The sequence below is a fragment of the Hyperolius riggenbachi genome, chromosome 6 (assembly GCF_040937935.1).
Source record: "Hyperolius riggenbachi isolate aHypRig1 chromosome 6, aHypRig1.pri, whole genome shotgun sequence".
In the NCBI taxonomy this organism is placed as follows: Eukaryota; Metazoa; Chordata; class Amphibia; order Anura; family Hyperoliidae; genus Hyperolius; species Hyperolius riggenbachi.
This window is the reverse complement of record NC_090651.1, coordinates 176,890,582-176,904,466: the sequence shown is the minus strand read 5'-3', so window position 1 is coordinate 176,904,466 and position 13,885 is coordinate 176,890,582. Positions and strand designations below refer to the sequence as shown.

The 13,885-nt window shown below is 46.7% G+C and overlaps 1 protein-coding gene across 1 annotated transcript in view; it reads left to right on the top strand.

The window, feature by feature from the left end:
* The first annotated feature begins 1,462 nt into the window (after positions 1-1,462).
* The window catches only part of LOC137521242 (PRKCA-binding protein), a 319,567-nt gene continuing 307,144 nt past the window's right edge, over positions 1,463-13,885 (top strand). Inside the window, exons 1-2 of the mRNA XM_068240229.1 lie at positions 1,463-1,833; positions 13,720-13,786. Coding sequence (XP_068096330.1) covers positions 13,746-13,786 — 41 coding nt within the window. The 5' untranslated portion in view covers positions 1,463-1,833; positions 13,720-13,745. The remainder of the gene's footprint in view (positions 1,834-13,719; positions 13,787-13,885) is intronic.

Genomic DNA, 13,885 nt, shown 5'->3' with positions numbered 1-13,885 from the left:
ACAGAGTACAAAGTCATGCCACTGACTGTCCTCAGAGGAGCTCACAATCTAATCTTACCATAGTCATAGTCTAATATCCTACCATATTATTATTATGTACTAGGTGACCTAAGCCCATTTAAAAACGGGCTCTAGGTCTGTGTCAAATCCCCTCCCCTCTCCCACCCCCCCTCTCCTCTACTCCCCTCCCACCTTTTCTCTCCTCTACTCCCCTCCCACTCTCCGCCGCAGTGTCACCGCGCATGCGCGCAACCCGCGCACTGACCCGCCGCTCGCTGACATGGCGCCCGCTGACATGCCGCTGGCTCTGCTCCCCTGCTATCCCTGTGTAGCGTTGTCCCTGTTGCGCAGTGCGCACTACGGTTCAGCACAGACAACGCTACACAGGGACAGCGCACGGACACAGCGGTTTTATTATATAGGATTTATATAGCACTGACATTTTCTGCAACACTTTACAGAGTACAAAGTCATGCCACTGACTGTCCTCAGAGGAGCTCACAATCTAATCCTACCATAGTCTAATGTCTAATGTCCTACCATTCTATTATTATGTATTTATATAGCAGTGACATCTTCTACAGCACTTTACAGAGTACAGTCATGTCACTGACTGTCCTCAGAGGAGCTCACAATCTAATCCTACCATAGTCTAATGTCCGATCATATTATTATTATGTATTTATATAGTGGTGGCCTCTTCTGCAGTGCTTTGTGGGGATATTGTATGGTTTAAAGGAAAGGGATCTTATTCCAACGATTTGCTTGGCAGGTCTCATTACACCACTGCTAACTTCCGGTGTATTTGGTGCCACCCATGACTATGGCCAGTTTCTGCTGCATGACCATGCCCATTTCTTGCACGGCAATGCATGTTTTACCACGGGGAGGGCACAAAAACTTCTTTGCCTCCGGGCGCTGAAGGGCCTAGCTACGCCTCTGGTATTGGTCTAATGTTTTGATACAATGATTAAGATGTCGATATAGAAATCCTTTATATTTAATGGAGTAGAATAGGTACTTCATATAGGTACATAATTATATATTCATATTGTCCACATTCCTCCACCGGCTCGGGTGATCTGACTGACTGGTATCGAAGGAGGCTGGCCGGGCGATGACATAATGCGGCGCATGCGCACTAGGGTGCGGGTGGCCGGTGTAATGTCAGATATTGCAGCCCTGAAGCAGCCTTCCTCACTCAGTATCGCGCATGCTCAGTGGGAAGTTAGACATTATTTAGCTGAAATATCTCCGCTTCCGCACCACGTACACTCCCGAAATTTTCAGGGGAGGGAGGGGACCCACAGATCCAGCTCTGTGTCGAATTGCAGCCCCCTAGCCCCGGTAGTTCCCGAGATAGGGTTGCTGCAATCAGTCTCTGGAACCAGCGGGGCTCGGCGGCTGCAATTCGGCACAGAGCTAGATGTGGGGGTCCCCTCCCTCCCCTGCAAATTTCGGGGGTGTACGTGGTGCGGAAGTGGAGATATTTAGGATGTTTCACACGTGGCTGCACAATGTAATGGGGCGCAGGCTCCTACTGCGCATGCGGGGCTGCAAAATCTGAGAGGCTGCAATAGCTGACATGACACCGGGGTGTCCTCTAGCGGCCAGCTGACTTTGTGATTATACACGCCAGCAGTATGTGCCCATACGGGCGCGTCTGTTGGGCGTGTCGTGCGCGGCCGCACACGGATCAGTGACGTGCCTGGTGGGTGGGGATGGGTTTATTAGAGGCATAGCTCCTTCCATACTTCAGCCTCCTCAGAAGCAGCTGAGCTGTCGATGCGAGCGTGTAGGGCCTTCCGTCTTCCTGCTGCAACACATTCACGGGTAAGTCTTAGCCACAAATTGCCATACCTTGCACATATTTTTGGGTTTTTGACCAACCCCTGTACTTTTGACAATAATTTTGTGATTAAAAATATATTTTTTATTGTATACACAGCTGGGTGTCTGCTTACATGCAGGACTCTTTGAGGGATTTTATGAGATTGTTTATAAAGGGATATGTCCCTAATAAACTTGACAGTACTATTTTTCCATTGAAGTTCGTGTGTGTGTGTGGAAGTATTTATTTACATTATTTAGATCATTTTGGCATGACAGCCATTCCAACCTGAATAAGGTGTCTTTTTTTTTTTTTTTTTTTTGTGAGAAAATGTATGAAGAATTACCTTATGGTTATATTTATGATTTGTTTATTGTGCTCGGGTTAGCTTTGTTTTGCTTGATAATGTGACAAAGCACGCCAATTCCATCTAATCTTCTACCATTTCCATTCGGGGAATAGTTGCATCCAAAGGCTTGAGACACGGTGACCGGACTAAAGTTAGATTGGTTGCACTGCTGCTGACAATGTAATGTGACAACCACCCGCCAATCCCGTATTAGGCCCGGTTCACATTAGCGGTGGCCGTCCGGAATCGCCGTGCCGGAGCCGGACCGCTTGCAGAACGGACGGAACGGACGCACGGCAATAGCAATGAAAGCCTATGCGTCCGTTCACATGCGTCCGTTCTGCCGGACCGGAGCCGGACCGGATCCGGACTCCGGCGTCCGTTCCAACATGCGCTATTTTTTGGTCCGGCTCCTCCGGCAGCCGTATCCGGAGCGGAGCCGGACTGCACCATCCGGCCAATACAAAGCAATGAGAGCCGGAGAGCGCACAACACACTGGCTACAAAAACCGGACGTTCTACCCCACTTCCTATGCATTTTGGATGGGGACCACATGGGCCAAGCGTTCAAAGAGTGGGGCAGCAGCGATTTCATGCTGGAGCTCATTTTGGCAGCAACATGTCTGATGTCTGATAACGAGGAGGCGAACAACAGGAAGGAGAGAATTCCCAGGTTTACGAGTAAAAAATGCCTGGATCCATGGTCCCAACTGCATTCTCTGTATCCACGGATGGTCTCCACACGTCCACCTGTCTCCAACAATGACCCCAGACCCTTCTGCTGACCTCCCAGACCCCAGGTATTTACAGGATGGTATCTCCTTAAGAAACCGGATCCGGACCGCAACCGTGTTCACACCGCACGGAAACCGGATGCAAACGGACCGGATCCGGACCGGATCCGGATAGGAACCGTACGGATCAGGTCCGGTCCGGCTCCGGTGCGGTCCGGACATCCGGTGCGGTTTTGACAAAACCGCAAGTGTGAACGGGGCCTTACTAGACCGCAGTCTCCATGCAGGTCTCATTCACTAGAGACGTCTGGAGGTGATTTCACTGTGAGTGTAGTAACCATTTAAGATTGATTGGTGGGCCCATACATGATACAATCTCGATTGTATTTAATATTGGTAAAATTATTGATTTTTCACGCTGGAAATTGGGTACTGCTGCCACCATTGTCCAGGTTGAATGAAATGGACAAACTCCACCTAGCTACTCCTAAAAGGAAGAAACAGTTACTGTACAACCTAGCTAGAAAAGTGTGTGTGTGTGTGTGTGTGTGTGTGTGTGTGTATACATATGTAGTGTGTCTCTCTTCTGAGGCAGAGTTCTAAGCAACGATCAGATAGGCAGAAACCAGTGCAAGACTGAACGATTCAGTTGTTGTTATTTTTATTGTAAAACTATACACAGAAATATACTTTACAACCGACTGGTAAATATATTGGCCAGTCAGACAGACTGGGTTGATAGACATGACTAGAGATGAAAAAAAGGAAATATGTCTTATGCTGGGTACACACGATGAGATTTCCCGTTCGATTCCCGGATCGATTCGATTAAATCAAACATGTTCGATTGGATTTCGATCGTTTTTTCCGTCGATTTTTGCATACCTATCATGAAAAAATCGATCGAAATCCAATCGAACATGTTTGATTTAATCGAATCGATCCGGGAATCGAACGGGAAATCTCATCGTGTGTACCCAGCATTAGAATACAGTTAACCACTTCACAACTCAGGGGTTTTACCCCTTCAGCATCCAAGCAATTTTTACCTTTCAGCTCCTTCCATTCATTTGCCAATAACTTTATCTCTGCTTATCAGAATGAAATGTGTTAATTTTTTTTATTGTTTTTTTTATCACTAATTAGGCTTACTTTGGGTGGTACATTATGCCAAGATATTTTTTTATTCTAAATGTTTTTTAATGGAAAAATAAGAAGAAAAAAATTTGAGAAAAATCCTTATTTTTCCGTTTTCGGCCATTATAATTTTTAAATAATGCATGCTACCGTAATTAAAATCCACGTAATTAATGTTCCCATTTGTACTGGTTATTACACCATTTAAATGATGTCCCTATCACAATGTATGGTGCCAATATTTTATTAGGAAATAAAGATGCATTTTTTTTCAGTTTTGCAACCATCATTAATAAAAAGCCCATAATTTATAAAGTAACAGTATTATACCGTCTTGACATACATATTAAAAAAGTTCAGTCCCTAAGAAAACTATTAATGCATTTTTTTTTATAATTGTAAATTTTTTTCATTGTAATTTTTTTTTTTTTTTTTTTACCCAAAAAATAAATGTTGGTAACTATTGGGGAGTGTGGGAGGTAAGGGGTTAATTTAAAATGTAAAAACAGGTCTTTGCATTTAAAAAAAGTACTTTTAGATGTAGTTTTACTATTTGGCCACAAGATGGCCTCAGTCTTTTTTTTTTTTGTTATATGTCCTGTAAGCGAAATATGTATGCTTACAGGAAGTGTACTAAAGATGGGAAACTTTTATTTATTAGAATGATCGTGCAGCTTCTCATAAAAGGCGCCGATAATTGCTACGGGGACTTAGATCAATGATTAGGAATTGCTTTCCCATTCATTGATCTCCTGGCGGGCAGATGGCAACATGAACGAGCGCACAAATAAGCAGGAGCGCTTTCAGCAGTGGTAGCAGCGGGAGTACGTATATTTACTCCCCTGGGCGGTTAGATGAAGTCTGCAGGGGAGTAGATATACTGTACTGGAGCTGTGAAGTGGTTAAAAATACCGTTATTGGTAGTCTACGTGGCAATCGAAAGTCTCTGTCTGGAGAAAGTCCAAGATGGCTGATTGCCATGCAACCAGAGGCCTCTGTGAGAAGGGAAAAACCAAGATGGCTGCTTGCCAGAGCCCACCTGACCTGTTGGGATAGCGGAAAATTGTATACTTACCTGACGGTAATTTTCCTTTCCTGATGCATCCATGGCAGCACATTGGGTAGTGGCCCCGCCCACGCAACCCCATTGGACGAGTAAATATTTAAATAGTTTGTGAGGACAGAGAACCCTGCTTTTGTAACTATTTAGCTCACCGAAATGTTATCGGGTGGGACCCATGTGCTGCCATGGATGCATCAGGAAAGGAAAATTACCGTCAGGTAAGTATACAATTTTCCGCTTTCCTTATGCCTCCATGGCAGCACATTGGGATCTAACTAGAAAAAATAATAAGGGAGGGAAACTCTATTGCAGTTTCAAATAACATAAATTTATTTAGCGTTTGCCAAACAAGAGGAGATGACTGCTCTCCCGAACTCCACTGAAGTGGGAGCTGAAACATTAACTTTGTAGTGCGTAATGAAAGTATTAATCGAAGCCCAGTTGGCCGCCTGGCAGATCTTTGAGGGTGACACCTTAGCGAAAGCTGCCCACGACGCGGATACACCTCTAGTCGAGTGCGCCCTGATCTCCTCAGGAGGCTGAACATTGATAGCCCGATATGCCTGCTGAATTGTTCTGACGAGCCAAGAAGATATCGTCCGGGAGGAGGCCGCCTGGCCCTTCCTATAACCCATCGGGATGACGAACAGTTTTTCAGATTTCCTGAAGTCCTCCGTCCTCTCCATGTAGTTTTTCAGAGTTCTTGACACATCCAAAGTATGGAGGTGTGACGGCTCCTCCTCCTGAAACACTGGTAAGGACCACTCCTGATTCAAATGAAAAGGTGTTGTAACCTTCGGGAGGAAACTGTCCACTGGCCTCAGTTGTACCCTATCATGATAGAACACTGTGTAGGGCTCCTTGCATCCTAAAGAGTGCAACTCAGAAACTCGGCGAGCAGAGGTGATCGCCACCAGGAAAACAGCTTTCAAGGTGAGATTCCAAATTGAAGATTCTTCTATTGGCTCGAAAGGGGTACCCGACAAGTAGTTCAGCACCAGAGGCAGGTCCCACTTAGGGAATATTGCTCTTATTGGTGGCCTTATCTTAAGGACCGCTGTAGTAAATTGCCTAATCAATGGATGGAAGGCCCATCTGTTGTCGGTAAGGGCCGAGATGGCCGATATTTGGACTTTCAGTGCATTATAACTCAGGCCCTTCTGCAGTCCAGTTTGTAGGAACTCCAAGACATGTTGAGTTTGAGGCACAAGCGGATCAAATCCCTTACTGGATGCAAACTCTGAAAATCTGTCCCAAATCCTATGATAAGTCGAGTTGGTTGTTTTCTTTCTTGATTGTAGTAGAGTGTTTATGACCTCGTCTGAACAGCCCAGCCTCCTAAGCTTCCCCCTCTCAACTTCCATGCCGTCAAGTTTAGACGACCCGGGTTGGGATGCAGGATGGGTCCCTGAGATATTATATCCCTCCTGCGAGGAAGTGGGAACGGCTCCGCTACCGACATCCTCAAGAGCAGAGGGTACCACGGTCGTCTTGGCCAATCGGGTATCACCGCCAAGAGAGTCACTGGCTCCGAGATCAGTCGTACCAGTAGCTTGTGAATAACCGGGACTGGAGGGAACACGTAAGCCATCCCAAACTGCCATGGAGCTGACAGAGCATCCACTGCCTCCGCTTGATGGAACGGGAACCTGGCCAGGAACCTTCTGCACTTGTTGTTTCTGCTGGATGCCATTAGGTCTATCTCCGGATGACCCCATCGGCGACATATGTCCTCGAACACTTCCTGTTGGAGCGACCACTCGTTGTTGTCTAAGACTGTACGACTCAAGAAGTCCGCTTCGATGTTCTGGACTCCCGGAACATATATCGCCCTCAGGGACTTCAGATGTCTCTCCGCAAACAGGAAAATGTGGCTGGTAACCGTCAATAGAGGTAAACTGCGGGTGCCCCCCTGCCTCTGAATATAGGCGACAGCAGTCTTGTTGTCCGTTCTTATTAACACATTCTTGCCCCCGATGTGGGGAAGAAAGGCTTGTAAAGCACATCGTATTGCCGACAGTTCCAGCAGGTTTGCGTGTTTTACAGTAGTTGTGGAATCCCATGAGCCCTGGGCTGTCTGTCCGCAGCAAAGTGCTCCCCAACCTCTTTGGCTTGCGTCGGTTGTTATGGTCACTGGCTTGTCCATCAGAAGAGGAACATGACCTTTGATGTTGTCGCCCTCCAACCACCAAGCTAGGCTCCTCCTCATTCGAGGCAGAATAGTAATTGGCTGATCTAATCTCCACCTGTTCCACTGGTTCAGGAACCCAAACTGAAAGCCCCTGATGTGCCAGTGGGCCCACGGAAGCATAAGTATGGTGGAGGAGAGCGTTCCCAACAACCTGAGGCATTGCCTCGCAGTTGATCTCTTGCAGACTGCCACGTTGAGAACTCTCTGACGTATAATTGGAACTTTCTCCTCCGGAAGAGATACTGAGTTGCGGTGCGTCTGAAAACGTGCTCCCAGAAATATTAGATCTTGGACCGGATCTAGCTGACTCTTGTCCGCGTTGATCAACCATCCTAATTGTCTCAAAGTCTGAAGCAACAGGTGTCTGTGTGCCAGAATAGTATCTTTGTCGTAGGATAGGAGAAGAATATCGTCGAGATAGTGATGGAGACGAAGTCCTCTCAGGCGTAGCATAGCCACTACTGAAACCAAGACCTTCGAGAATGTCCTCGGTGCCGTCGATATCCCGAGTGGGAGACAAACGAATTGGAAATGTTGCCCCGCCACCGCAAACCTTAGATATTTCTGCAGATTGTACTGTATGGGGATGTGCAGGTAGGCGTCCTCCAGATCGACGGACAACATCCAATCGTTCGGGATCACCGCTTGCATGATGGATTGGAGGGACTCTATTTTGAAACTCTTGAGGTCTATGTGTTTGTTCAGTCTCTTCAAATCGAGCACTGGTCGCCACTTTCCCGACTTTTTCTGCACAAAAAAGAGTGGGGAGTAGAACCCCCTTCCTCTTTCTCTTAAAGGAACCTCTGAGATGGCCCGTTTCTGGATCAACTCCCTTAAATATGAATTTAAGATCTCCCGTTTCTGTGGACACTGAGGAATCCTTGTGGGCGTGAAGCTGTCCCTTGGTTTTCTTCTGAAAGTCCAGAAATGTCCCGTAGATATCGTCCTGTTCACCCAGGGAGATGGTATGTTTTCCTTCCAAATGGCTGAAAACTTTGACAATCTTGCTCCTACAGGGACTTCCTGGACCAGCGCACCGTCAAAAGGACTTTTGTTGACTACCGGCGCCCGTTGTGGACTTTTGCTTCGTGGCTTTATGAAGTGCCGATTGAGAGCTTTGCCAGTTCTTGCGATAAGATCTTCCAGGCCGGTATGACTTTGCGTTCTTGAACCTGGTTTGTTGGGGATTTTGAGAGACATTGGGCTTTTTAGTACGACGTTCTTGGGGCAATAACCCCGATTTTTTTTCCCCCAGTGACACGAGTTATCGCTGCATCCATCTTCTCCCCAAAAACCGCCTTCCCGTTATAAGGGATCTTACACCACAACTGACGAGAATTGGAATCCGCCGACCAAGACCTGAGCCAGAGTGCTCTCTTTGCCGTTACGGAGTACACCATCGAACGTGCCGACGATCTGAGGACATCAAAGGCTGCCTCGCCCACAAAGTCTCCCGCCAGCTTCAGATCTTCCAGCGCTGAAATAATAGACTCCTTGTCCATATCTGCATTCACCGCATCTTCCACATTCTCAGTCCAGGTCTTAATTGCTCTTCCCACTGACGTGAGTGCTATCGCCGGCTTACAGGCTCCCCCTGAAGAGACATAGATCTTCTTCAAGTCCAGATCCGCTTTCCTATGTAACGGGTCTATAAAGGAGACGGAGTCTTCTAGAGGGAGAGTCATGTGCCTCGCTAAACGGATGACCGAGGCATCCATAACCGGTGCGTTATCAAAGGGCTTTGCCTCCTCCTCTGACAGTGGATACAGTTTCATTAAACGGTTTGTCAAGGAGGGCTTCTTTTCCAGCTTCTCCCACTCTTCTTTAATGATTTCTTCCACCTCAACCATGAGTGGAAAGGTGTCTTTTGATTTATCCAAGTGAGTATAGTATCTGCGTTTTTCCGAAGTTTCTTCCGATTTTTCTTCCTGAGTCCAGTCGATTGCCTCTCTGACAGACCTAATGAAAGGCTGTACTAGTGAAAAATCAAACCCCACATTAATGTTCTCTGCTTCATGTAGAGCTGAAGAAGAAGTTGAGGGTATGGGTTCAGAGGCTTGTCCCGGAGCCGTGGGGAGACTCGCCATATAGGATTCCATCGATTCCTGTACGGCCCTTTTAATCATAGCTGATACATCGACTGATGTCTGCTCCGATCCTCCCGCCATCTCTTCAAAACAAGTAGAGCATACTTTCTTGCCCGGCATTACTACACCTCCGCAGGCCCAACAGCCTGTATTCGGTTGTAAAGGTAGCGTGGAGGAGTGGCCCCGAGCCGAAGTGTCATCTCTCCTGTGGTCGGAGGAGCGTCTTCGAGGGGACCGTGATCTCTCCCTAGACTTTGATCTTCTCTTAGATGACCGTTTCTTGGACTTCTTATGATGAGATCTTCTGGGGCTGAAAAAGAGATAGTCAAAATTATGACTATTCGTGTCACGAGACTCCCATTGCAGCACCACTTACCTGACCCCCCCTTACCTATCAATGTGTCGCTGGTCTGTTTTGGGCGCATAGGTGTCCATAGTGACAGCAGAAAAAACTCCACTGCAAAGAAAGAAAGCAATGAGAAGGTAAGAGGAAGATAGACCCAGAGTCTAAACTTTACCCAGCTCTACATCAGCACCCATACATGAATTGCGCTGCTCACGACTTACCATCAGGTGGGTAAGAATACACCTGTATTTATCCTCCTCTCACGGACCTGGCGATAGGCAGGGAAAACCTCAGTCCGGGTACGCCAGCCGAGACTCCGCCGACCGAAGCGAACGCCGGCCGCCAACCCGCATTCAAATATGCGCAGAGCGACACCTGGTCCGCCCCGCCCCCTGCCTCCCATTGGTCTGCGGGACCCGACATCCGGTCCCCGGAACGCAGCCGAGAGGAAGGAAGGCGGAAGTACACCCAGGAGCCTGGCGAACACCGCTCCGCCCCCCGCAGCGGACGCAGAAGAAGGGGAAATACATCCAGAGGAGGAAAGGACACCGCCATGAATCTCAATTAGAGATTTTAATATGTGAGTGATAGAGCATGCAGCATTTAGCCACAAACCCTCCACACTCACGGCTACCACGTATAGCCAGACCCCCCAAGACCAGCAGAACGGGGGTGTCTCCATCGACCTGATTTACAGGACATACAGGAGACCCTCACACAGGGGGAGGGAAACTGTGTGGTCGCCACATGATGCGGCTGGTAAGGGGTAAAATATAAAAAATTTAGGCAAAGAAACTGCCAATCCGTCCATGAGGTGAGGACAAGAGAAAAAAGCAGGGTTCTCTGTCCTCACAAACTATTTAAATATTTACTCGTCCAATGGGGTTGCGTGGGCGGGGCCACTACCCAATGTGCTGCCATGGAGGCATAAGGAAAGTATTCAACACAGATGATGATCAAAGAATACTGGACTGAGTGCCTGGGGTTTACTTCCTTCTCCAGCTGGGAGTGGTTATGACAAGCACAAGTCCAGCCTTGTGAATTTGAAACAGGGGCTGTCCTTTTACAAACAGTCCAAAAACTGACAGGATTCTTGTTCTGCTATTCTTTCGGTGCCTGTAGGGTCAATGAAAACCTAAACTGTATATTCACAATCGGCATAACTTTATGAATAATTTGTTATGAAATATGACGGGTGTGACCCTTGCAGTATTAAAGTGTTACTTTGAACCTGACTTACTCCAGGTCTGGAAGGCCAGTTGGTCTGAAAACCTTTCAGAACCAGCACCAGGCTGAATCCCACAACCTGTGCAAAATTGAGTAGCATAGGAACTTTCTATGCCATGAATTAAGCGGAAAAAATGTGAATAAAATATGAATATTGGGAATTCCCGGGTCACAGTAGGTCAGCTGCTTTGAGGGGGGCATTGATAAGATCTGTCCCTTTTGCAGCTCTGGAGGAAGGTGTCAAAAATGCAGACACCATTCTTTAAGGGCCCTTTTCCACCAGCGCGTTTGCGCTGGCTGAATCGCAAAACCGCAAACCGCTAGCGATTTTACAATCGCTACGGTTTGCTTTTTAACATAGGAATCGCGGTAGGTCATTTCCACTACCGCGATTCGCTTTTGTCGCGAACGCGCGGCGGAGCGATAATTGCCGCGATTTTGCTATGCAGTGCATAGCATAGCAAAATCGCGGCCGCAAACGTCGGGGGAATCGCCGGTTTTGCGATTCAGCAATCGCTAGCGTTCAGCGTGAACGCTAGCGATTGCAGGTGGAAAAGGGCCCTCAGAAAGCTTGGTTTATGATTTCCGTCAAAGTAGAAACCAGATTGTCACACAGCAGAGTGCTGTGCTTTTCCAGGAAGCCTGATAAGGGACAAGGCTAAATTAGTTATTTCTGCCCCTTTGATGTAACTTCTGAAAGCTTCAACTACCAGCAGGGCATTTGCTAACATGACATTGCATTTGAAATATGTGCATTGTGTAATTGCACAGCGTTTCAAAAATCAAAATCTTTTGATGACTGAGGACGGGCATCACACGGGTGAACTAGCCCAATAAAATGTGTTACAGTAGCTCTTACTTTCAAAACAATGAGTAAAAGCTAAGATATAATGTAGTAGTTCCGTTTTTATTTTTTGCTTTAAAAACATTAAACAAGAAAATCATTCTTGGGAGAAAATACTTCCCAAAGAAAGACTAGTTAGTTCCGAAAAAAGTTAATTAAAATCACAAACACTGGTGCACCTGAATGGCAGAGCCCCAGACTCTGCTACCACCCGGGACCTCCACCCGGCACACAACACCAAATGAGCAGCGCAGTTGGCTGCCAGTGCTCAGTCCACCAGGGGAATCGCCCACAACTGATCCTCAATTTCAGCGCTGCGTAATATGTTGGCGCTTTATAAATACAATAAATGCAAAATAAATTGAATGCCAAATGCTCATTCCCAGACGGCACTCATTGTAAGCCAATAAAAAGGTGCAAATACATCCTGTGTCTGCAGTACCAAATCTAGCAAGAGCTGAAACAATCCGATCATAGGGCCAGTGCTCAACAAAAACCGCTAGCAGATCCGCAAAAAGCTAGAGGTTTTTGGAGCAGATTTTCAGAGCGATTTTAGTCATGTTTAGAGAAGTTTTCTAAACCTACCTAGCATTTTTTGGAGCGTTTTTGTGTAGCAGATTTCTTATATTGTTACTGTAAAGCTGTTACTGGACAGCTTCTGTAACAAAAACACCTGGAATACCGCTCTGATCTAGCGATTTTCAGAGCTGTTTTCCACTTTACTCTACTTTAACATTGAGTCAGAAACGACTCTGAAATCTAAAAAATGCTGCAGTCCCGAGTTTGCGTTTGTGGAAAACACGAACCTCTCTGGTGTGCACTAGCCCCATTGAAATACATTACCCAAGCGGTTTTCAAACCACTAGCGTTTTTAAAAACTCATGAACCAGCCCCTAGATAGGAGAGGGAGCTCGGCTGCATCTAATCATAGACTACGTGACGAGCAGGGGGCACCACGCCCAGGTATCCCTTTCACACCCTCATCCCTACCACTTACCTACACACTAGGAGCTTCAAAAATAAGGATTAAAATCAAACACTGATGCACATGACAAATGGGGGGCCTCATGCTTTGCCACCACCCAGGACCCCCACCCTGCATTAACTTCAAAGGGGCTGCAGATGGTTATGTGCGGCCAAGCATTCTCTCCTGTCTATGACTGGATTGTTTCAGCTCTTGCTAGATTCGGTACTGTAGACACAGGTGTAACATAGGCAAACGCAGGGGAGGATTACAGCTGCCCAGAATCCCCCTTCAGACCAGGGCTTGTGCAGTGTCTTGGGACTGGCACAAGTTGAAACACCAGAATATCTGCAGGCATCCTGCAGCTCACAGCACTACCCCCTTTATTCCCTGCTACAGTTGACTTTGGATGGAGCAGCAGCGTGTGTATAGAGCATAGAGCAGCTCTGGGGAAGTTAACAGTCAGGTATGAGCAGAGCCCTGCTTTGTGAATGCTTCACTTTCCCCTTCATTACCAACGTCGACTGACTGTCAGATCCTATCCGTCAGACTGAAAATGCATTGTGTACCCAGCATGAAGTCCTACCATGTTGTTATTATACTGTATTGTGCGCGACAGAGGGAGACCTTTCAGGAATTCCCCCCCCCCCCTCTTGAAAATCCTGGGTTTGCCCCTGTGTAAGTAAGTATTTGCACCTTTTTATGAGCGGACAGGCTGTTTGCGGTCCAATGTAAATGGAGGAGTGCTGTCTAGGAGTGAACATTTGCTTCTATTGTTTGGCATTTGATTTACTTAATAGACAGATCTCCATCACTAGACAGACCCTATGTCATTGGTCAATAGCTAGAGCTGATAGCATAATTAGGCTCCCAGTTATGTGAATCTGAAGCCTGAGCACAAATGCAATTTCTAGACAAATTAATATATTTCATTTTATCGTTACAGAAGGGCAAGCTAGTAAATCAAGTGAAATGTTTTCAGAGTATGACTTCGACCTTGATGAAGACAAACTGTGAGTATATCCTGCATGATTAATATTTTAGTCCTATTGAGAAAGGGCTATCTGCCTGAAATTCTTAACTGTTTGTATGTTACAATATTAATTCCATAC